Source organism: Durio zibethinus, chromosome 28, assembly GCF_047325235.1.
Source record: "Durio zibethinus cultivar Kanyao isolate XHJ-2024 chromosome 28, ASM4732523v1, whole genome shotgun sequence".
Classification (NCBI taxonomy): Eukaryota; Viridiplantae; Streptophyta; class Magnoliopsida; order Malvales; family Malvaceae; genus Durio; species Durio zibethinus.
Genome location: NC_143189.1, coordinates 1,217,537 through 1,242,377, shown reverse-complemented (window position 1 = coordinate 1,242,377; position 24,841 = coordinate 1,217,537). Strand labels below are relative to the sequence as shown.

General features: G+C 35.1%; 4 protein-coding genes across 6 annotated transcripts; all 4 read right to left on the bottom strand.

Annotated features, from left to right (window-relative positions):
• Positions 1–277: 277 nt before the first annotated feature.
• LOC111281289 (uncharacterized) lies at positions 278–3,767 on the bottom strand. 2 transcript variants are annotated; one of them, XM_022869010.2, is made up of 9 exons: positions 3,507–3,767; positions 2,996–3,159; positions 2,843–2,904; positions 2,354–2,480; positions 1,815–1,963; positions 1,445–1,552; positions 1,232–1,351; positions 906–1,079; positions 278–597 (listed from the first exon to the last, which is right to left on the bottom strand). In XM_022869010.2, the coding sequence occupies exons 2-9, from the start codon at positions 3,099–3,101 to the stop codon at positions 496–498; spliced, it is 948 nt and encodes a 315-aa protein (XP_022724745.1). In that variant the 5' UTR covers positions 3,102–3,159; positions 3,507–3,767; the 3' UTR covers positions 278–495. The 2 variants fall into 2 exon arrangements, with proteins under 2 accessions (XP_022724745.1, XP_089612988.1); XM_089756862.1 differs by having other exon boundaries at positions 2,996–3,151; positions 3,507–3,649.
• A 421-nt stretch (positions 3,768–4,188) lies between these two features.
• On the bottom strand, positions 4,189–10,295 carry LOC111281276 (homeobox protein SBH1-like). Of its 2 annotated transcripts, XM_022868990.2 has the most exons (5): positions 10,122–10,295; positions 8,902–9,915; positions 8,209–8,452; positions 5,365–5,597; positions 4,189–4,781 (listed from the first exon to the last, which is right to left on the bottom strand). In XM_022868990.2, the coding sequence occupies exons 2-5, from the start codon at positions 9,253–9,255 to the stop codon at positions 4,578–4,580; spliced, it is 1,035 nt and encodes a 344-aa protein (XP_022724725.2). In that variant the 5' UTR covers positions 9,256–9,915; positions 10,122–10,295; the 3' UTR covers positions 4,189–4,577. The 2 variants fall into 2 exon arrangements, with proteins under 2 accessions (XP_022724725.2, XP_022724727.2); XM_022868992.2 differs by lacking the exon at positions 10,122–10,295 and having other exon boundaries at positions 5,365–5,528; positions 8,902–10,083.
• Positions 10,296–15,676: 5,381 nt separating this feature from the next.
• Positions 15,677–18,801, bottom strand: LOC111281144 (plant UBX domain-containing protein 4-like). Its single transcript, XM_022868783.2, has 4 exons — positions 18,590–18,801; positions 16,824–17,109; positions 16,425–16,520; positions 15,677–16,240 (listed from the first exon to the last, which is right to left on the bottom strand). The coding sequence occupies exons 1-4, from the start codon at positions 18,736–18,738 to the stop codon at positions 15,857–15,859; spliced, it is 915 nt and encodes a 304-aa protein (XP_022724518.2). The 5' UTR covers positions 18,739–18,801; the 3' UTR covers positions 15,677–15,856.
• A 1,699-nt stretch (positions 18,802–20,500) lies between these two features.
• LOC111281118 (uncharacterized) lies at positions 20,501–21,890 on the bottom strand. The gene has a single exon (XM_022868743.2). It carries the CDS (start codon positions 21,815–21,817, stop codon positions 20,807–20,809), a length of 1,011 nt encoding a protein of 336 aa, XP_022724478.2. The 5' UTR covers positions 21,818–21,890; the 3' UTR covers positions 20,501–20,806.
• Positions 21,891–24,841: the final 2,951 nt, after the last annotated feature.

Here is a 24,841-nt window from a genome sequence, read left to right as displayed (position 1 = left end):
CACCAATTCAGGTCCGTGAGGTGGCTTTAACTTGATGATTAAAATTGAAACAAAGGGGTTTTGGGGAAAAAAAAATGAAACACAGGGGCAGCGAGCCAAACCCCCAATATTTGTTTGCCCTTTCACTTGTCATTGGTTATTTTTCGGGATCTAGAAACAATTGCATGTCCAAGTAATTCAGAGTCACCAGGACCATGTTCCACATGGAATGAACTTGGTCGCAAATTTTGTTCTTTAACGGCGATAAAATTTATTACTACAGTACAAGAAGAGAAAGTAACAAACCCGTCTTTATAGCCAAAGTCGACAGCACTCTGTTTTTTGGCTCAGCAAATAAAATACACATACATCAAACCAGGCATGAAAATTTTATCGAGATAACACAAATTGTTTGAGGGGTTTTTTTTTTACTTTTATTTTCAGCTGCTTCTAGAAAAATGCTAGGCTTCCTAATCCAAAAGAAAACTAATAGAAGAAAAGGCACACAATTCTAGTTCAACGGTTGATTGGGGTGTGCATTCGCTCAACAATCCTGTTAACAGCATCACGGGACATCACTAACGTGTCATGCAGCAAGATGCTATAGACATTCAAGCCCTGCAAAAACATAATAAAGCCTCAGCATCATGAAGGAAAACATACAACCAACTTCAGAAATTGCTAATTTAAAGCAATCAAAAAACAGGGTGCAATCCTGATGACAAACATATGAATCAAAGGGGAGATCCCTTTGAGCAGTGGAATAATTTTAAACCTAAATCTATCATGATGACAGTGATAATAAAAAGTTAATAAGACAGTGTGTCACCACGTCGTTGATGACAAAGGCAAGCCAGTAGTTTGACCATATGTTTGATAACAAATAAAACAAAAATTAGTATATTCTTATTATTAATGTAACTTACAATTGACGGCAGTACATTGACATAATGTAGATTTTGTGTAGCTAGCTTCAATTTTTCATTTATGGGGCCACCATCCACCAGCAGAAGTTTCTTGGTATTCTCCATTTGGTTTACATAGTTCACAATATTTTTGGTCTTATGTGTAGGGACCTCCAAATCCTCAAAGACAAGAAGCTGTACAATTGTGCAATATTTATCAGTTAGGTTTCATAATTCAAATACGATTGAAAATCATTGTTTTGCATTTATTAACACGTGTAAACAATATACGATGAAATGAAAAAACTTTAACTGTTTTTCACACAAGCCAGATGATAATGAGTTACCTTTCCTTCTGCAGCACAAGCAGACAAAGCAATCCTCAGTCCAAGACGTCGAACCTTCTTATTCAACTTAATAGCATGATTTCTTGGCTTAGGGCCATGCATGGTAGCACCACCTCGAAACTGTTATCAATCCATAAAATCAATTAAAGGCCATAGAAAAATGTCAATATAGCCCTAAAATTCTTAAAATCAAAGAGCAAAATAATGAATCACCTGGGGGCCGCGCAGTGTTCCATGCCTCGCTCGACCAGTGCCCTTCTGTTGCCATGGCTTCCTACCAGTCCCACTAACCTCACTAATAGTTTTTGTTGAATGAGTTCCCTGTTGACCATTCAATTGTCATTAAACTTCATACTTAGCAGACTAATTGCATAAGTGAAAAAACTGTTAATGCAATTTATGTAGAACATAAACAGTGTATAAATGTAAAAGAGCAAAATTAACCATAAACAACCCCCCCCCCAAAAAAAAAAAAGTATTAAGTTTAAAAACTTAGAAGGAATAGTCTAAAGAATTTCAAATTAACACCAAGAGGGCCCTAGAAGTGTGTTTCAAGTATCCAAAAGGAACAATGAAATGGCACCTGTTGTCGCTTTGCAAGCTGCCATAGTACAACACGGTGGATAATATCCTTTCTAATAGGTACATCAAAGACATCACCAGCCAAAACCATTAAGCCTTTGTCTTCATTATGAAAATTTGTCACAGGAATTACCAGGTCCTGGTAAAGTCCTGCACCATAATACACTAGTTCAATAGAACACTGCTCCTTATTTTAAATAACAAAGCACCATTGACCTATTCCAGTTATTACTGAAATACTTATAAATTGAACTCAGTTTAACCAACACAACATGCCAAATAGAAGGCAATATAAAAGCAACAGCAGAGATTCAGGTACACAAGTTGACATATATCAAGATGATTTCGAGAGGCATGTCTTAGCACAGAAACAAACTATACAGTGGCTTGATAACATTATTAGGCCTGCATCCTTGATATCCTTAAATATTTTAGAAAGCAAACTATTGTAAAACGAAAGTGCCACTACTTATAACTATCAAAATATTTTTTATGGCAAATAGCTACATAAGCAATATGGTTTCATATTCTTTTACATACCTATAGTACGTTCTGGTGTTTGTACAGTCTTTGAAGACAGCAAATCAGATGGAAAGTCACCTCCACTTGGATTAGGAGTCAAAATTTTAGTTGAAAACCTCCGACAAGCAAGGAAGGACGGACCACTCTACATCAAATAAAATGTAGCATAGGTTTGTTAAAAAAATCACAAAGACCTGCAACATCAATCGACCAATAATACAAAGAGACTAAAAGGAGGTAAAATATTGAAACAAGAATCAAGAATTCTTACAATGTCTAGAAAAGGTATAGTGACACCTTCACTAGATGAAGAAACAAAAAGTCTGCTATAAGATATCCTTATTTGAACAATGAAAGACGATGACAAATTAACCCATTAACTAGTAACCTCAATTCCATCCCCCCCTCCCACCCCAAAATCCCTTTTCTTAAAATTGATTCCCCACAGTTTTATTGGTTAGATTCTATGCAAAATATATTTTAGAAACAAACAAAATGAGAACATACCTTGGAAAAGCTAAAACATTCTGCATGAGGTAACTTATCCCCAGAAATATGGCCACTCAAATCTGGTTAGGGAGAAATAAAAAGAACGGTACCAAGTTATTCAATCAAGATAAGCAAATGAACAATGTTGACATCTTAGTATATTACTCTTACCAGAATCTTGACAAGAATGTAATGTGACACTTAAAGAATCGCGACGCCCCAAGGCAGACAATGACCCAAAAGAACGAACAATCCTTCTAGAGATCGACAAAGCCATACTCCCAAAAATCAGGAATTACTTGTTCAATAGCAGCAAGACAAAGTCACCTGCTCATCTACACCGCAATATTCATTCAGTTTATGAACTTAACCTAAGATTACAGTCCACAAATTTAGCGAAAATCGCAAATAATATATTCATAAACCATTTCAATCAAACTTTTGTATCTAACATTATGAGCATGAAGTGTTTGATAAAATTCCATATAAAAGAAACTTAGAATAAGAAAAAAAATGCAAAAAGAAATGATAGAGATAGTTTCCTTAAACCCTATAGAGCTACTATAAAATCTAAATGGGGTGGAACTGTGGAAGTCAATTCAGTTTCTTATCAAAACATTAATAAATTCTTAAAACTAATATATGAACGGACTTAACAAATGCAGCTGAAACAACAAGGTACCATGAAGACGGATGTGGACGAAATCTGGCCGTTGAATGAGGCCGGAGAACGTTCTCCGTGGATCGTTCCGCTGGAGGGCGTCTTTAGAGAACGGAGGCAAGGGTTAAGCAGCGTGCGTTTTGTCGTATTGCAAATGGAAAGGTAAAACGCCAGCTCGCTCGTATTCCAAGTTTTATTTTTTGTGTTTGAGCCAAGTGACGTTAGGGTTAGGGCTTTTATTGGGCGTTTATTTGGGCAAGCCGAATAGTCTGGGTTTTTATTTAGACAAGCCCATTGCATACTTCTTTTTCTTTTATAGGAATACTAATTATTCATTAAATAAAGATGGAATTGGAATTGGAATTGGAATTTCATGATCATGTCCTATTCTTTTCTTTATCTTTTTACTGCAAATAAATTTTTTTCAATAAAATTAGATGTGTGGCTTGGGATTTGAAATGGGTTCATTTTTATTATATTATTTTTTTAATTTGACAGTTTAAAAATTATTAAGATACAATTTTTCATATGAAGCATTTATAAGGCTGTAGATTTGTTGAATTCAAGAAAAATAATTATGTTTTCTTATTGAGGTAGATTATATTGCATGTCATTAATTAACAAATAATCTATATATTACTCCTTTCATTCTTTGGTGCCAATAATTAATATGCAGCCTTGTTCTTTTGTCAAGATACACAGTGAAAACTAGAAACACAATTTTTTTAATGAAAAGGGTGACAAACATGGCAATGGCATCACTGTTGACCTAGGACAGATTAAACAAGGGAAAATCATATAAATTAACCAGTAATCTCTCAATTGTTCCCCTGATCATTAAGCATATGCTTAATGTAACAGTCTGCTTACCATTCCTTCACCCCACTCGGAGGAAAAGAACACAATATATATGCTTTTAAACAGTCATAACTTGATTATATATATAGAATAAATAGCCTCAAAGTGCATACAGGAGGCATGCACATGATAATACGGCATAAAATATACTCCCAAATTGATTATGACAGTTGGAATATAAATGCAGTTGCCTTCAAACTTCCCAGAAGTAATGCATCCACATATTCATCATCTTTAGAGAAGTGTGGGAGAGAGATCCATGGGAAAGGGATTGCCCAAAATGTTGTCCATGTAATAGTGTGGGTGAGTTGCATCCATTACCACAAACTGCATATCTTCAGATGGCTTCCAGTGCCTTTTCCTTTGATTAATGAACCAGTTGTTTATTTGCTTCTGATCCAGACCAGTTGACTCAGCAAGGGCAAGCTTTTGCGACTCCTGTTGGCAAGTTCAGTTTCACACATGTGATTAACAAATAAATAAATGATATAAGGTGGACCATACAATAATACAAGGGAAAAAAATTCCCTCAAGACTGCTTGCAACGCAAGCCATTTATCAACAGAAAGCTATGTGTTTTAGAAAATTTCCTAACATAAATAAGAAGATATTAAAATGGTACCAAATCAAGAGCAATCTTGATTACAAATTAATAACATGTGCCAAAGCAAAAGTTTCAAGTTACCAATAGTAAGCGCTTGCCATTGAAGGCTTAAAACATGGTGAGTAGCAGATGCCAAGTCTAAGAGGAGAAAATTTTTTTAGGGAATTTTCATATAAAACCTGGAATGGTAGTAGTAGATGTTGATGTGAAGTACCTGAAGGGCTGAATCAAAAAGGAAAACATGATAGTATATGCCACCTGATCTAGCTTCAGGCTTATTGGCATATGCCCCCACCCCCTTTATTTTTCACTTTTTCAGAAAGGGAAACAATTGGAGAGAGAGAGAAAGTTGGAAGCTTATAGATTTTGCATTAGAATTTCCAATTGCGATGCAAAAATAGATGAAAGTGTATATACCGATGGGTAAGGCCATTTGTAATGTCTATTCCACCAATCCAGCAACTGTTGCCTGGCTTCCTTAGGCAGCTTCCCTTTCTTCCTCTTCTTCATAAACTCCTGCTTCAGACTGCCTAAATATCCACTGTACTTCCTTAAAAGCTGACCTTTAAGTTCTCGATCTTCTGCAAGGGGATCAATGAAATTGTTGTTCACATCAACCTCTTCCTCAGATGATCCTTTCATGTCAACAGCTGAATACAGAATGAATTAGTAAGCATCTCAAATGAAAAACATATCCCCTTGTTGCTCAAACCAGATCGTGTTGGCATATTATTTAATTAATCAACACAAGTAGATAAAATCCTATGTCACAGATAAAATTCATTTCTCCCCTCAACAACCGAATCCAATAAAAGGAATGCACTAATCAATACTTAGGTTCAAAACTTGAGCTAGCTTGACACCTCTATATTTAGCTGGTTTTTTGCTTTCTTGCCGAAAGTATATGCTCAAGATACAGTCTTTTACACTTAAGAAAAAAGTCAATTTCTCCATCATGTAAAACACACATACTATTAGAAACTTGAGAATTCTCGAGAGGTAATAAACACTGCAACACTTATCGGTTGGTAATATTGCTCTTCGATTAGGAAACTAAATCATAAGAATACATAAGAATATATTAATGCAATCATTTCCATTGATGTCGCTTGATTCAACATAAAGGTTCAAGAATTTCTGCACACCATGCCCTGACCAAACAATAAGGAAAAAAAAAAAATTGAGTAGACTTCAATGTATCAGATGTATATATAACCAATTTGACCTTTCTTGCCCAGTAGCCTTGGGGGTTCTTTATTTACTCTCAATTTTCCTTTTCTCAAGAACTAACAAAAAAAGAGAAGGGAAATTATATTTTAGTGAAGATTGGCCAACTAATCTATAAACCAAGAAAAATATAAATTCTTTAAGTCAAAATTCGTGTTTGATTTTATGTTAATGCCTCACCAGAATGTAAAAGCTCACCAAGTATTATATTAATGTCTTCAACAAAATCATCATCAGACAAATGTTACAAGACGAAACAACCTTAACTCCTTAATTACCAAAAGAAAAAGGAAAAATGAAACAAACACACCTATCCTAAGCCACTAAGATTAACTTGGAGCTGGCAAAGATATCTAAATGCTAACCAAAGAACTACCACTAATGCTGATTAAATTTTAGACATCTAAATGTCAATCTAAACAAAAAATTCTAATTAAAATGGTGGATGGAACTCTTAACAGAGGCTCAAATAGGTGAACAATACAAGATCACAAGCTTGAGGTCTCAATTACCAGGTCAGTCAGATAACCCATCATAAGGCCATAAAGGTTTAAAACATTCAGCCATGGAAAGTGAAGTTTGAATGCTGCATAAGGCAAGAAAATTAGGGCCAGAAATTAATATATCAGAATTAGAAATCGACGGGGAAGGATTTACTTTATTTTTCTGGGGATAAAATTTTGTACTTCAAAAGGATTCTATTGTGTCTTACTTATATTTTCTATAAATTGTAAATCCAGCCTCAAAAATCAAAAACCTGAATTTTGAAAAATGAAAAGCTAGTGTCTTGAATTTACGATGATAGTGTCATTATTTTACAAACAAGTAATTCAAAATCAAACCATACATTAAGAAGCACAACTGAAGAATTGAAGACTTGTTAAGTACAACATCTATAACAAATAGAAATCATCAAAGTGCTTTAAGCTTCAAACATATAATCTTCTAATGGGCTCCACTGCTCTCAGCAATAGCAACAAGCATCCGATGATCAAATGCTTTGAGAAGGGCCACAAAGAGGTAATTCAACTTATTAAGAACACTGAAACGATCAAGCATAAAACCACTACGTGACAGTGTTTATTCTCAAGAGCATCAGTCTCAACTTATGAACTTTCATGCTTTGCATTAACCTTGCAAATAAAAAGCCACAAATCTTCGTTTTTGTTTCATACATCCCCTTACTAATACTCAAAATTTGGTAATCTAGGAACCCTAGTTTGATCAAACCCTATTCTTAAAAATTTTGATTAATCTCTTTAGTTTTAATCTTTGATGTATATAATTCAGTAGCGACAAACCTACAAATATTACGACACCTTTTCATTTTACCATGTGGTTGGCTGTAGCCCAAGGTAGCTAGCTGCAACATATTCCATTTTCGGAAGACTTTGCAACCAAACCAGCTGGTCCATAGTTAGCTGCCCCAAAAATTTCCTTCTTCAATCTTGACTTCAAAACCCTCAATATACCAAAAAGATGTTAACCGGCTGTTTGCCAAAAATTCTCATTTTCCATCATGGTTAAATAACAAAACAATACATCTTCCATGTTACAGCTAGCACAAGTTGATAAGCCATATCCTTCTATGGTTGAACTCCAAAAAGGTGAAAAAACGTGTCCATATCTAGCATGCCAGAAGACTTCACAAGAAACCAAGAAAGCACATCAAGAAGAGAATCAAAACAGGGAATATGTACTATTGTTTAGTATGGATACCCTAGTTAGTGAAACAGTTCCATACCCATTATGAAATGAGTAGCAAAATTTTAGAGAAGCATAAAAGAAGAAAACACGAGAAGATGCCAAAAAAGTAAGGAATGAAAAACTTGAGCACCGCTCTTGGAAAAAAGCTCCTCTAGCCATACATTATTTTGTTAATTAGTAAAGCTACATGTCCAAGAGACAGATATGCATGGCAGATTGTTTTAAATTTAATGTTAGGAATAATGCAATTCGTAACAGCAAGAGGTTAGAAGGTGAAACGCTAAGAAAGCACAGGTTACACAGACAAAAGCGAGAAAGTATTATCACCAGAATTAGGCGATGAAACTGTGAGGGTTTTGAACTGACACTCGACCCTTTGGAGGAAAAGCATGGCTTCGTTGAAGGGTTTAGAGAGCTCTTGCTCGTATTTAGTCAGCATCTCACAGTAAGCCTCCATGAACTGGTCAAGCGCGGGATCTTCACCTAGGCAGCTGGTACTAGTCGGACCCATAGTGGCTGCAGGGGCGCATGCTTCTTCTAATCTCGCCACCACTTCAGGCGGTGCTCCTACCTACTTAGTTAACACCGCTTTCATTAGAAAAACAATGATCTCTTCGCTACTAGGAAGACAAAAAAGAAAAACTTTAGACTCATGTCTCTATCACACGTATATCTTACTCAAAAAGAGTTCTGACCTCTCGCTTTCATGACAGAAAAATTTAAGATGCAGTAAAGCAAAAAACATGAGAAACTAGTTCGATGACATACGGGTATAAAAAATTTTCCCTCTCAGCTAAAATTTGTCAAAAGAAGTGACACAAGCATTTAAGTGTATCCACAACTTCAAAAAACTCGGTATCAGTTACATATCCGAACAAGTCTATTTTCGAAACAAGAGGAAGCGACGAGTGCGTGCTTTGTGTGTTCTTGGAAGAAGACTAGCCGAGAGAGAGAGAGGAACCGGGGAGGTTTTTAGGCAATTGGTAGCAGGTTCATAAGTCAACCAGTTCGATTTTTCACCTTTTGACAATTAACATAGGCGGCCAAGAGACGGTGGTAGTGAGGATGAGCCATGATCTTGGCCTTGACAGAGGAAGAGCTGCCATCGTTGCTCTCCATGAAATAACATCCGGTATTGTTGTTGGTATTGGTGTTGTTGTGATCGTCAAGAATCATAGAGGAGCCACTGCTGCTATTGTGGTTTTGGTCTTGATTGTTGGTGGGAGGTAAAGGAAGAAATAAGGAGTTTGAGTCCGAATTAGGATGATGATGAGGGTGAGAAGTCGTGAGAGGCACCATTGTCATAGGACATAGTCCATTACTATTGTGTCCAAACGCCATCATGCAAGAAGTGCTATTGGAACCACCTTCCATTATCTCTCACTATCTTATCTTTTTTTTCTTAGCTGTTGTTCACTTGGGGCTTTGCTATATAACAACATAAACCATTCTCACTCTCTTTTTTCTATATTTCCTTCTTTTTCTTGCTTTCTCGGTTCTCTCTCTCCTACGCAATCTGTTTTGCCCTAAAGATTGTTTGCATCTCCAGAACTCTCCCGAGATTTAAGCTACAAGAACCAGGCTTTTTACAGGAAATCCTAAATATTGATAGTAGTGGAAGGAGCGGCAGCAGCAGCCAGTCAGATTAGAAATGTGGGTTTTTACTCTCTTGGCAGGTCTGGCAAAGCCTGCTCAGATTTCCTTCGGAAAACGGGTGTTTATCTTTCTAGTCATTAGCAGCATTAACTCTCACTTTCCAGTAGAGGAGACACTCTCTCTCCGTCTCTCGAGCTTCTATTTCTTGCTCTTCTTTATAAGGAAGAGAGAGAAGAGAAGGGTTGCTGTGTTTCAGTAGGATTGCACAGAGCGCACGCGGTGTATGCAGAGAGAAAGGAAGAGAAAACAGAGAAGAGATGGCGGTGTTTCAAGTCTCATGCTATGTGGCGGGTATTGTTATCTTTGAGGCACTGGCTGCAAAGCTTTACCTTCCCGATGAAAACTCTCCCCCTCTTTTCTTGCACTGCCACTGCTGCACTGCCATTACAGGCAAAGAAAAAAGAAAAGAGTGAGATAAATTAGATTAGATTATAATTTGTTTTACAAGGTAAGAGAAACTACAAGATAATTGAAGAAAAGAAAAGAAAGAGAGAGGGACGATCAAATCGAGGAAGGAGAACCAAAAAGTCTACTAGTGACGAAAATAGGAAAGGTTTTTGGGGCACGGAATCACAATTCACAACCTTCTCTCTCTTTCATCCTGTACGTACTGTGCTCTACACTCATCACTAGGGGTTTTCCATAGCAATCTGTCCACTCATTTAATATTCGCACTTTTGTTGTCCGCTCCTTCGCTTCCCTTCAAACCCTACCCGTAAACTATTTTTTTTCAGGATGATGGAAGGTTGGATCGATATGAATTTTTCGTTTTCAAATTCAATATTTATATTTATAATATTTAAATTTAATTTGATTTAAAAATATTTTTTTATTTTTTTATATTTAAATTTGATTTGATATTATATAAATTATATTTAATTTAAAATTAATAAAATATTTTTAAAATATAAAATATTATTTTTAATATAAATATATAATTAAATAAATAATTAAAAAATTTATATATATATCCAATCATATTTGTTTAAAATTTAATATAAATTTTTTTATTATTATCTAATCTAAAATTTAATTTTAAAAAAAATTAATTTTAAAAAATTAAATCAAATCAAAATTTATCAAAAATGAATTAAGTTGTCAATTCTAATTTTTTTCATAGATTAATTTTACTCCATGAAAGTTAGTCTAAATTAATGTTAATAACATATGATGTTTAATTCTTCATGATATTATATGCTTTTATATGTCCAAATCAGTCTATTAATAGTCCAAAGATAATATAGTAAATTTCTTAATTAGAATCAAGCATGTACCATATATTATATTTTATCGAAATAAAAATGAAATTAATCATATTAGTACAAGAAATTTGTACTTTTATTTTTTATTAGGTATTTTTTTAGTTAAATTAAAAAGATAAAATTTTAATACAAATAAAAAAATTTTGATTCGAAATTAAATTTTTTATATTTTTTTAAATATTTTTAATTATTAAACTAAAAATTTGAGAATATATTTTTTTAATTAAGTATGATCTTATAGGAAACTTAACGTGGAAATGGTTTTATTGTGTGCAACACTTTGGTTTTTATTACCTCGCAAAAGAAGATTTTAATCAATAATTGAGCATATATATGCAAACTGTTTACTTTTAATTTATAATGAAAAATACCCACACTTTAATCATAGGGGTAATTTATGAGTAATTAATTAGGAGGATGCAAAAATATATAATATAAATTTTGATTTTGTTGCAGGAGCGGGTGACTGCTTTCAAATCATTCTCCAGGAAAATAAAATAAAATAACGCTTCCAAAAGGGAAATTCATAGATCAGGAGAGTCCGGATGAACACACAGGATAAAATCAATTCCTAGAGATTTTAAAAATCTCTTATACTAATTGTTAGTCCCAGTCATAGCATCTAATCCGCAATTATTCAACATAGAAAAAAGTTGTTTTCAACTAGTTAGAAAAGCTGGTAAAGCAAGTGGGACAGTCCGAATGTCTCCCTCACTCCCTCATATTAAATGTTGTAACTCTCCTCTCTAGCTTCCACTTCCCTCTGTGAGGCTTTGTATATGTGTGTGTTCGGCACCATGGGATACGCCTCCAATCAAGTTGAACAATTTGTCTTTTCCCTTGTCTCCCTAAGCATCCCCCAATTCATCTAACAGTGCCAATGTTTTGCTATACTAATCTTACTGGAGTGCTACTGCCTCTCACAACTGGTCTGTTCGCTTCTGCAATTGCTACCAGTATGGTACAGACTATTAATGTCCTTTTTTATTAACTGTTTCAAAACACCTAGATCAATCCATACACAATGAGGACTTTAATCCTTTTTGTTCATGTAAGTACGCATGGGATCAAGGAATTTTCTTAATTATTATAGGCTTTTTTTTCTCTCACAGGTTCCCATGAGGTCCTACTGTATCGTACTGTTCATTTAAATCAATGTAATATAGTCATATGACGTTTGATTAGTAGATCTGAGATCATTAAAGTTATTAGATAATTAGCTCATATAGAAGCATATATTCTGGTATATTGTTAAAACTAACAAGAAATTATTCAATGAAAGATCAAAATGCTACATGTTGGTGAAAAATTGATTATCTTCTCTTTGTTTATTTGAAATATTTATGCTCATATATATGCTATGGTCTTCTTTAGTAAAACTTGATCATCGTGTCAAAGATATACATGTGGCTTCTTCTTTCATCTTGGCCCTTGGCCATGTTTTATCGCTGGCCTAGATTTGGTTGCATCCTCTCATTATCAAAGCCCAGATATCATGTTGTGCATGATCAATCCAAGTCTTGCAAATAGATTCGAATACGTTCCAAATTATGTCCTGATTCTGGCATTTAAAACAAATTCTTTTATTCTTGGAGAAATTTATACTATGCTAGCTAGCTAGCTAGATATATTGAAAGGGATGTATTTACATCACTGCAGAAGAACACAGACATGCTTCTTCTAGGGATGCGCCAGCACTTGAGTGTTCTAGCAGTTAGTGAAAACGTGCAGAACTTCAGTTAATCCACTGTATATGCGTAGTTTTTATTAAATCGCGGTACTCATAAATAATAATATAGCACACCTGCAATGTCAGATTACAAACTTTGTTTCATTTTTAACATGATGTTTGACGCACTAGCTGCGCATTTAATTCACATTAGCTACGTTGCATTGCCGTCCGAGTCCGCTGCCGGGTCGCGTTTTCTTTTTCAGCCAATAGAAAAGAGCTTCATTCAAGAAAGTTGAATACTGCAGCAAATGCATTTTCTACTATAAAAAACCAAAGAATGATACATATACGAGGCCAGAGACGGACTAGCCTTGACAATAATGAGTCAAAGACTAAAGCTTGCTGGGAAAAAACACACACACACACGTGAACAATTAATAAGTTACACAAAACATTGAGAGCTAATAATATGGTTTCAAATTCGAGTTCGTGAAATTAAATGACTTTGGAATGAATGTTTGAGTAATTTGTGAGTCTTTTATATTTTCATACACAACATATAAATCAACATCTCAATCCAAATGATCAAAATCACAAACATATTCACATCAAATTAACCTTTTAAAATTACAACCAGTAGGTAACGCTCTCCTGGTAAATTTACCGTGTTTAATTAACAAATCAATGCGATATTTGACCCTTCTCCCAGTCAATTATTAAGAAAATCAAGACAAAGGAAACAGTTCTATAGGAACCTTTCTTTCGTTTTTTTTTTTGTCTTTTTCTTTTCTTCGACGTGTACATAATGTAGTTTCGATAGCATCACTGGTATTTTGCCATAAAAGCCAATAAACCCAAATGAAAACAGGAGGTGAACTTATTTTTTCCCCTTCTATTGCAACATCTATTAAGGGCTTGAGTCAGGGGTTAGGGTTAGGTCCAAGGCCAGGTGCTAGGCTATAAAGCTCAAGAGAGAAAAAGACGAGAAAGAGGGGTTATAGACATGTAGTACGCGAATCCATCACAACAGCGTAAGAATAAAAGCAGAGAAAAAGCTTAGAGAGACGTCACTGGTTGTGTGAAGTGAGAAGCTGAGTGTGGGTGGTGGTGGTGAACTGGTGGCCAGAGAGAGAGAGAGAGAGAGAGAGAGAGAGTACAATATGGGGATCATGGAGACAGGAAGGCTAAGTTCCTTCAAGCAAAAGCTTTTTTTTTCTCATACACTTTACGTCATTTCCATCAACAGTTGCATGATAAGAAGGTGAAATTAAAAAAGAAAAAAAATGAAATGAAATGAAATGAAAAGGGAAGGGAAGAAGAAACAAACAGCTGCTTCTGCGCTACCTGGAATTCAATAAATAAAGTTAGGACTTTGAAAGACGGATATCGGAGTATATTTTTCTTACCCTTTCTTTCTTGACCACTTCGTGTCACGAGCCTCCTCACCAGCCCCTCAGCCCCCAGGGCAATCAACAACAATTCCAACATTTTTTTTAACCATCATTGATATAATTGTAAGCTTATTAGTTAGTTCACTGTAAGCTTGGTTATTATTAACTCTACTTCTTTTCAACCATATATAGGCATGAAATGAACTTTTTTACAACATGCAAAAGGTTTAATTTTTCCCTAATTAAAATCATTAATTTGATCTTGATTATTACTAGAGTGTAATTGTTACTACCTGCCTTGACTAGTCAAAGAGAGTATATTGCAATCATGATCATTTTGAAAAGTAAACTTTATTTTTTTCTTTAGGCGAAAGAATTTTGAAAAGTAAGCTCATCAATTAAGTATACATAATGAATACAAATTTTCTTTCGGTTTTTTTTTTTAATTTTCGTTTTGGTGTTCCCAAAAGTGGACCTTCTTGTTGGTTTTCCTACATTTTGTTTTTAATAATGGGAACCAATATATTTGAAGTTAACATGTAGAATTATGAATTTATAACCCAATTTGAAGTGCATTCCAAAGCCTAAACCTGAAAGAAATATGCCAATGATTTAGACAGGAAAGTTTAAGCTTTCAGCTTTGTACTTTTTATTTTCTGTTTCTAGTAACTAAGGTTGGTGAAATATATAACAAGTATTAAATTGTTTAATTAGTACTACTAATCCTTTTTCACATTAAGTTTGGATGAGATTAAATGATAGTTAAAATGTCATCAAATATCATTGCTTTCACAGACGCATCCCACCTTGTACACATAATTATACAGTGAAATAAGAAAAATCCCAGAGCTTGACAGCAAATCAACTTTATTTAATTATTGTTGCTATCAAACATTGTTGATGATTATGATTTAAATTTTAGGGTCAACTTCTAGATCTAGATTAGAAATAACCACTTGGAGAGACAACAAATGCTTTCAACAGCTCTACTCTCATCATCCCTACGATCTAATCTTCACCCTGCGAGAGAATATATATAAACCCTACCTGCCATCCATTTCAAAGCAAGCCAGTCTTCTCATGAAGTTGGATAAGACTACACAATTTAGGATTTGACATATATAATATATAGATGTTTATTTAACCATTCTATTTGATTCACAAATTTAGAACAAAGGTAGGGTTGTCTCTTCTCTTCTCCACAAGCAGCTACCTAGCTTATCATTTTATTCCATTAGTGGCTTTTCTATTCTGTTTCATGACAAGACCCCCTTATACCCTATTCTATACTCATCATCTCATCATTCAATTATGGTATAAAGGCACCAAAACTTAAGGACCTTGTATCAGGATTTGTGGTGAGGTTCTCATGTGGTTCGTGGCTAGCCACATGAGATGAGCACGGAGGGGCCCTTTGTCGACCAAGCCCGATTGCATAAATCTTTCTAATGGAAGTATTCGATAGTTCTGGCCGACATCTTGCTTTTTTCCTGTCCAATCTACATACCACCATCAATGGAGATAAAACTGTTGGACTCGTGCAAGGGTCATGAGATGCTAGTCCCCGTCGCGGGCCAACCCTCTCCCTTTGCTACCAGAGCGTTACGCTTAGAATAGCACATGAAAAATGGTGAGCTTAAGAATAAGGCTTACGTATATATCAATCATTCCTGTATTGGAAGAACTGGTTGCTTAAGTGCTTATGGTATTACCGTGAAGTTCGAACCTCCTTTTTTCCTTTCATACCTAAAATTTCCTTCCCGTACGAGATAATAATATTCTATTGCTATGACGCTTATTAGGTTCAAGCACAATGAAAGGAAAAAAAAGAATCAACCAATAATTCAATCCCGTTTAACAAGAATCAGCCATAAAAACCTTCTTCCCGTATATAGTAACGGTTCATAATCGTTTTAAGTTAATGGAAACTTTTTCAATTGGTACAATAAGCAGCTGCAGTAATGACTAGATAGACACATTCCCTGGAGCCCGAGCTAGAATTTCTGGATTACCACGGAATTGGAAAGGCCTGCCTGTTCTATGGTTTGGGTTGGATCAGTTAGAAGTTTAGGAGGGAATCCCATTATCTGCAATTGATAATTTGTTGCACTCCTCGGTCTAGATGCATTGATGAAAGAACGGATGTCATCAACTGTATGGTGGAAATTGAAGTGGGCTATCATGCGAGTGCCATCAGCCAACCTAAGCTGAATTGAGGTTGATGGTAAAGTTTCATCCACAACCAATCCAGGAGAAGGGTTAGGAGCAGTGTTGAGAGGAGTGGAACTGATAGTTGGTTCAGGAGCTGCCGAACTACTGCTGCTACCAAGAGTTCTTCCTACACCCTGAAATGCTGCCTGTCGCTTCTTCTCTGGTTCCTACAATAAGACAAACATAGCAGTGATATCCTCAAATGGACTTCAAGACTAAGTCAGTTGGCTGTGAATGTGTGTTAAAAGAAGACAGATGCATTTTTTAAGAAGGCCCTTTCAATCACTTTCTAAATTCTACAAGTTACAACCTTACAGACAAATATAATGCTAACAAGAGAGAGAGACTCACAGGGCATTTCTCGTCCCTCTTTATTAGATTGACATGAACAGCAGACCTTCTATCAGCAGGTTCAAGCTCTTTAGGACACTCAGACTTTTTTATGCTCTGCATTGAGATGCAACCAAGTTGTTAATAAAACAAGAAAAAGCATTCTGAAACATAACAATTAATTCACTCATAAAAAACGGAAAACATATAGAATGAAGAATGAAACACCTGTTTGCAAGATACATGAAATGGAAAAGACATGAATGCAGAAGGCCAAACTTAGTAATTGCAGTTATAGAACTTCTCAGTATTCACTCCAAAAGATGTACAAAAATCATATACCTCCAATAACACCTGTCACTTTATTTCTCTTCTTTAATTCTATTTCTTTCAAAGGTGTTAAATCATAATAGCAATTACCTCTAAGAAAGGTGCATTTTCAGGGTCATCCAACCTCCTCAGAGGGCCATCATTTACAGTGAAACCGTTGGTCCAGAAAACTATGTTGTGAATAACAGCCTCAGGCTGCTGGGGTGCAGAAGGTACAGTCTCCCCTGAGAGTAATCTACCGGTTCCAGTAAAACTTGTTGAACTTGATGATGAATGAAGATGTTCGAGAGGCCCTTCTACAGCTCCTAGTTGCCTAGCTTGATTGAAAATCTCATCTACATCATTATTCTTTGAAGGATCTTGAACAAGCATGCCACTGCAAAAATTAGAGTTATAGTTGATTATTCTTAAACATTTCATCATATTGAATTCCAGGGTTGGTAATTTCTTTAGGTGAACTCTTTGAGAAAACTTAACATTTAAAAGTAAATGTTTTCATCAATGATAAATAGAATGATGAAAGTGTATTGATAAATCAACCTGTTACCAGGCCTCACAGCGATGTGCAGATCAAACATAACAGCTCGTATTTAAACTGTAAATACATCCAAATATCCAGCACTATAGACATTCCAGTACTATCAATATGAGAATATAATTATATATTGCCTAAAGGCAGCAAATAACACAAACTTTTGAATGAAAACTTATCAAAATTGTTTAAAAATCAAATTACATGCAAATACTGCATCAACAAGGTTAAAATTTGCATGTGGTGAATTTTTGGCAGAAAAAAAAAAGCTACACATAGTATGTATGCTTCTGTGTGCCAGTAAACAAGCTAGTATGTGCTTATTCTAACGAGACAAAAATTATACATGGTTCACCAAAATTTCTCTAACAAAACCTTTTTGAATGCCTGTCCCAGAAGCTATTCAACTTGCACTCCATGCATAAAAGCTCAAACTAGCATCATTTAAGAAAGAGAGAGGATCTTTGTCCAGTTCTTCCAGTTAAGCACAATACTAGTACAATAAAACTGTCTAAGCACAAAGTGAAGCACATAGACTAACAAGAAATGCCTTCAAGAACAATAGCCAATGAGTAATGACTGCCATACTCAAAGCAAAATAGTTCATACCAGCACAAGTGCCTTAACATGGCAAGCTGACTTATCAATAACCTTCTTGAAATTCTATATCTCGCTTCTAACACTAAAGTAAAAATGTGCTATCAACTCTTAGAATCTGTATTTAAAAGATTAATTCAACACGATCTGCTACTCTGGGAAATGCAGCTTCTTAGTTGCACGTACTAGTGTGTTAGGCTTAAGATGCTGACAAAATTTTGAGATAAGAATCGACAGCGGACCATAGCTCATAAGCTAAGTCACTTGTAAACAGCTCATGGGACTTCAAAAGGTGATCTATCAATAAAAAACTAAATTTCAATGAGAAAAGCAATGTTAAAACTTGGTAAAAACTAACTTTCCAACCCCACTCACATCTTAAAGTCTCCCAACCAAATATCGCCAAAGCGCAAGGTGAAGATCTAAACTACTATGGCAAACTCCCCCACTAAGTTCTTAATCAAGTTTTCATCCAAATATCACCGCTAATTCCACAGTATAATTCCAAAAACAACAGCCAAAACCTCCCCTTTTTCTTGCAATCTTCAAATTCATTTTCAAACTCCGTCTGAATCAAACTTAGAACTTTAATAACCAATCACCCTTTAAATTTCCTCGATAAACAATCAAACAATTCGATGATAATAATAAATTCATATAGGCATATATTAAATTAAGAAGAAAGAATTGGAATGAAATTAAAAAAAAAGAAGGAAAAAGAGAGGACCTTTTCTCGCCGCCGGTGTAATACTCCTGGGGGCTATCGGAATCGCTGTCGGAATCGGGTCCGGACCGCCTGTTCAGATCCGAGAGCGTGCGTATGCCGCCAGTGCGGCTGCTTGACGGCTTCGCCGGTTTCTTGTCACGTGAGGCCATGGGTTTTGTCTGATTCTGTTTTCTATGATTGAGAATAAAGTTTGGAGAGAGATCAAGTGAAGGTACGATTCTTTAGCTGGCTTGAGCTATAAGGAAGGAGAGTTTGCGTCATTTTGTCTGTGACACGTGGACTAGACCCGGATGGACACGTTATTATTCTTTTTATTTTTATTTTTATCATTGCGGAAATTTGAAATGGAATAGACTCACTCACTCACATTCGCTACATTTAATTAAACTTTGTATATTTCACCTTCTTGAATGGTATTTACCCAAATATATTAGTCAACCAAAGCCCAAAGGAATTTATTTGGGCCAAACCCTTTTCTTAAGAAATTTTTTTAATTTCTGATTTACTCTAACTTCAACTTCTATTTACTAATGCATTTGAGAAAAATTTTACTTTCTACACTTATTTAAAGAAAATCAACAACTCATCATGATAAAAAAAAAAAAAAAACTATTTTGGTCCTCTCCATCCAAAATTCCTCATTATTAGAAAACTAAATATAGTAATAACTAATTTTATGTCATAATAACAAGAACAAATTTACATATATAGTATATACGTAAATTGATACACAATATTATGATAAGATAAAATAAGATAATATTAATAATATGATTTGATTAAATAATGTTCTCCTATCTTATATTTAATATATAAAATGATTATAAAAGGATTATGATAAGATAAATTATTTACTAGTTAAATTAATCTGTTCTCGAAGTTTATATAATTTAAATTATTGATGCAATTTTTAAGGGATATAACAGAACATATAAGTTTTATCTCATATATTAAAAATAATCTTCTTCACTTTAAAAGAATTGAATCATTTTATATTAAGAAAATAATTAATCTTCCTTATAATTCTATATCTTTCGTTAAATACAAACCAAATATAATATAAGATAATTATCATTTTATCTTACTTATCATCTTATACACCAAACATGATCATAGACTAATTAAACTATTGAAGACATGCATACACTATATAATATAAATCATACATGCTTTAATTTACCAATGAGCAGTTTCTGTTATGTTCATTAAACCCGGTGTTTAGGGGAGGCAGTTTTGTCTGATCCAGTTTCAAACTTGGGCTTCATTAGTTAGCTGTTGGGCTCAGTCGGCCTTATAAAAGTAATTACCCAATCTCCTAAGAACAATTTTTACAATAAAAGAATCCTTATATTACTTTATTATATTTTACTTAAAAGGAACCTTTTATTTTTTGTATGTAATATGGGACAATGTAACAAGATGATGAAATGATTATTCTTTTTGGCACCTAAACAAAATGAAGGGGGTGGGGTGTTTGGTCCGAGAAAGTTGTATTGATTATTAGTATGTGGATTTGTTTTTTTACTGCTAAATTATAGGTGTAGATAACGTTGTTGGTACTAAGATGCTTGGTTTGGTTGGTTCTCATTTAAAAAAAAAAAAAAAAATCCATACATTGATTATTAAACGTCTTTTTATTCAATTTCAAGTCCTTAACGCGTGTCTGTATTAAGAATCAGACTCCTTTGTTAGAATGAAAGTGAAATCTTATTTCCATTTCCCCCCTTCCCTTCTTTTGAATGTGATATGAGTAAGATTAATAATTTAAAAGATAATATAATAATATGATTAAATATAATACGAATTTTTATACTAATTATATATAAATTTAATAAAATAAAAAATATTTATTTTATTTTATATTATATGAATTATAATATATAAATTTTTATGTAAAATATAATATAAATATATAAAATTTAATATTTTATACTATAAATCGGATACAGGGCGGTTGCCACGAGAATCTTGAAGTCTGCCATTAGTACTAGTACTAGTAGTAGCAGAACAGAATTTTTAAGCCAGAAAAATACGGGAGGCGAATTTCAAAATGTACAAAGCCAACAAAAAAACTGCAGCAACCTTTCCGAGTGCCAAAAATCTACATCTCTAGTTAAAATACACAATAATTGATAGTAGTATTTAACAAATTACGGGTAAATTTCTGTTTACACAAGAAAAGGATGAGTAACAAAATTACTATAATGATTAACACACTTAATGAACTTTCTTAATGAAAAGATTGCGCAGGTTAAAAAAATTACTACCACTTCCAACGTTAGGGCCCGTGCTTCTACCATTTCCCCCGCTGCCACCGTTGCTCTCGGTGCTTATAGCGGCAAGTGTGGCACTATTTTCATCGGTTCTACAGCTCAAATGATGCCCATACCCGATACACATTGGCACGTTCATGTTCAAAACCTTGGATTTGTTACCGTTGCCTGCGTTACCAATTTTACCGCGACGAGTTTCGGTAACTTCTTTCTTACCGCTACTCTTTTCAGCACTCCGAGCCAAAATGTCGAGGTTCTTAGCACCGGAACTTCCACGCCGAACCTGCCAAACTGGGCTGCTTCGGCCCAAGTGAACCCCTGCCCGACTGGGGCTGCTCGGCCACTTTCTAGACTTGGATTCACCAGCCGAGTTGCTTCGGGAACACGGAGCGCTACTTACCTTCCGGGTGCCCGCCGCACCGGAAGGCATCCTGGGTCGAGTCCCGCTGGTACCTGCCGACTTGCTCCTCGAAAAAGGCCAAATATTTATATTCAACTCAGCTGGACTCGCTCCGCTTTGGCTCTGACTCTTCTTCTCTTTTTTCTTCTCTTTATCCTTGTCTTCTGGATTTTTTGTTCCGTTTTTGCCCTTTTCTTTCTTAAAAATATCTCTCCACCGTTTCGAAGCTGACAAGACAGGAACTGGCTCCGATGTTATAGGAGGGCCAGGTTGGGATTCTAGGTCGGGTAAAGGAGGTTCTGATGCGGGTGGATTTGGGTCGGCTTGTGGGTTCTCTTCGGGTTGTTTGTTGGGTAAGAGATGGAGAGGAAGAAGAACGCCGTTAGCGAAGAGTTCATCAGCGCAGATGAGATCGGGCTGAGGAAAAGACGGGTTTCGGAGCATCCAGAACTCGAATTCAGGTGAACTTGAATGGCTGCTTGTGTTGCTCCTTCTTCCACTGCTGCATGGTGATAGATTTTTGGCTTCTTTGTCGACAGCTTTTTGGCTCTCCATTTCTTTGGTAGAAAAAAAGAAGATAGAGTGAAAAGGTCAGAACCTTGTTATTTATTTATGTTTTATGAGAAGAAAGGTTAGAGTTTTGATTTTTTGAGTGAAGCACACATGGGAGGGGAGTGGCCAGTGGGGACTGTGTAGGGAATTAATTAGAAGAAAAGGACATAAATGAGAAAATGATAAAAAAGACAAAAATAAGAAATTATATTTTATTTTTGATTTAGCCTTGTATTTTTTGGGGTCAATTGGAAAGAAATAGAAAGTTAGGGGGTTTACGAATTAGGAAATTTGAGGTCCATTTATGCCCTGTGGGGATGCAGAAAAAAGAGAGCAAAGCAAAGTTAGGAGCTTGGAAAATTGTGATTGTTGATTCTAATTTCCGGTGGGGAAATGAATTAGGAAAGAGTAATGCATGTTATTAAAATCTAAAAAGCTGAAAAGAAGATGCACATCAATTAGATTCTCCAGCTATACTAATAATAATGATAATTTAAGTAACATGGCTGCCATTTGCTCTCCTTTTCTTTAATTTTCTCTCTAATTATTAACTATTCTCTGCTTCCGCTTTCAATAAATTGTCTATTATTATTGCCATTATTATGTTGTTCACAATAAAGCATAGATAATATGAGTAAACAAGAAAAGAAAAAAACACAATAAGTAGCAATAAATTGAAATGCAAAGAATTAAATTTTAACAAAAGGGTTTATTTAGAATATGGTCGGTTGATCTTTGAACCTAGGAAGTTGATGTGCTAGATTCGATGATTATATCCTAAGAAAAAAAAAAAAAGGTTGATGTTGATTTTTTTTTTTTTTTTGCCAATTGATGTTGGTAACTTGATTAAACGAGATATATCCCAAAAAAAAATACATGTGCAAGTAGGTTGACCTAAGTGAAACGAGGCCACTCCCAAAAGTGAGAGTGATATGACTTCATGAAGGCATGTGGATAGATTATTGGTGCTCACGTTCATGGCCTTTCTTCATAATGTGGAAAAAATAAAATTCATTTAGCGTTGACACTTGACATCCTACATTTTACGTTATTTCATTAAAAATATTTGATTAACTTAGAAATTATATCCTTGAAACAGACCAGAATTTGATTAAGAGACAAATTAATCAATAATTAAAGCAATTGAAACTCGATTCTTGGCCCGAATCAATTGAATGATCCTGTAATAGTTGATAACGAGGACCCAAAACTTAAAGCGTGTGTTAGGTAATTCTGTCTGTCACTACCAGCCGATTCGCTGGCCTTTTTTTTTTTTTGGAAGCCATGAGAGAGATAGCGGCCCCCTTTAAGAGGCAATTACTGGAACAACCCAGTATCCACCAAATGGAGCTGAAGAGAATGAACATTTGGGTCCAATTCGATTCAAATTCCTAGCTAGTTGGGTGTGATTATGCTGCAAGAAAAAGGAAACCCTTTCCTAACAAGTATATCAAAACTTGAACCTAAAGTTTCCAGCATTTTTTTGGTAAATAGTTAAATAGAGAAAAAAAGACAAAGTCATCTAACAACCAATAGTTGGAAAGGCCAAACAACGTAAGTAAAAAAAAAAAAAAAAAAAAAAGCACAATCACCAAAATTCTTTGAATTTGAGCAGACCCCACAAGAAAAAAAAAACAAAAAATGGCCATGTGATGAGGCATAAGTCAAATGGTATTAAAAGAGAGAGAGATCGCACAGTTGAAACCATGCAAAATCATAATTGTGGGCTCAGAAAATGACAACTTAAACTGGACCCCACGGGGGAAAAGGTTGATGGGTAACTGGGTTGTAGGATAGTCGTGTAATGGTTTTGTGGGTGAGATTTTTTTCAGAAGGATTTTCCCTTTTGTTAATGGCTTTTGTTTGTGACCAATTGATGAGTCATGTGCAAGAAAACAAAAAATAAAAGAACCCATTATTTGTTGAATTGGGTCCGATATCTCGAACCCGAAAGGCCCCATTTTTCTTTTGATGGCAACCGCCTTGTGGCAGCCAATGTCATAGCGGCACTTGACTCCTGCTAACTCACCCCATGCACTTCCCTTACTTCTGTTTTCTCAACTTCTCTCCTTATTCTTAGAAAGAAACATTTTTATAAAAAAAATTTAAAAATTTAAAATTCATTCACGTTTTTTTTACTACAGTTTGATATATAAAAAAATGTCAAATTGAATTTAACTATCAACTTGCATAGATGGGGCACGATTTTCAAGGACATGCGAATTACAAGGCATAAGGTTGGGAATGCATTTAAAAGGTTTTTCAGTTCACTGATAAAAGGCATTTATTTATCAGTGTTGTACGTCATGTTCACCAGAGCCTTTTTTCAGTGGGTAGTTTCCATGGCATTTGCAGTTTGCACAGGAATGGTTTCCATGTTTCATGGGGTTGCCGCACCCTTCCCTACCCAAAAGGTACAATGGTAATTCCCTGTGGGCTGTGCCATACAAATGAAAGTGCATCAAATCGACCGGTTTGCTCATTTATTATATCCATTGTTAGCATCAGATGATCCACTGAGCTTTAACAGGGACATGTCAGAATGTGACATGTGCTGCTTTTATGTGTGTTTATGTCATTCATTTAGATGATTCTTGATCATATTGAAAAATTCTGATACCTCTCAAACAAATTTTGAAAAATTCTTTTTCTTTTTTCATTCCTAGGTTTTATGTCAAATGACAAATGACAAAACGATTATGGATAATATAAAATTTCTTTTTGTTTGAAAATTTACAAATTCATCCTAATTCGATGATGGAGAAGCAAAGTCCTCATTGATCCTTTAGTTAATGACAAAGTGTCATTTTTCGGTTACCAATAAGCAGGCAAGAACACCTGCAATTACAAGTAAACCCCATTTCATCAGCGTACAATCCAAAGGAAGATGATAAGCAACAAAATCAGAATCAAACGTGGCTCCTAACTTTAATTGGCAAGACGGTCAGCACGCACAGCCTTCCATGCAAATAATGAAGAGATAAAGGGCAAGGGGTCCCCCTGGCAATGTCCTCTACTGGATGAATC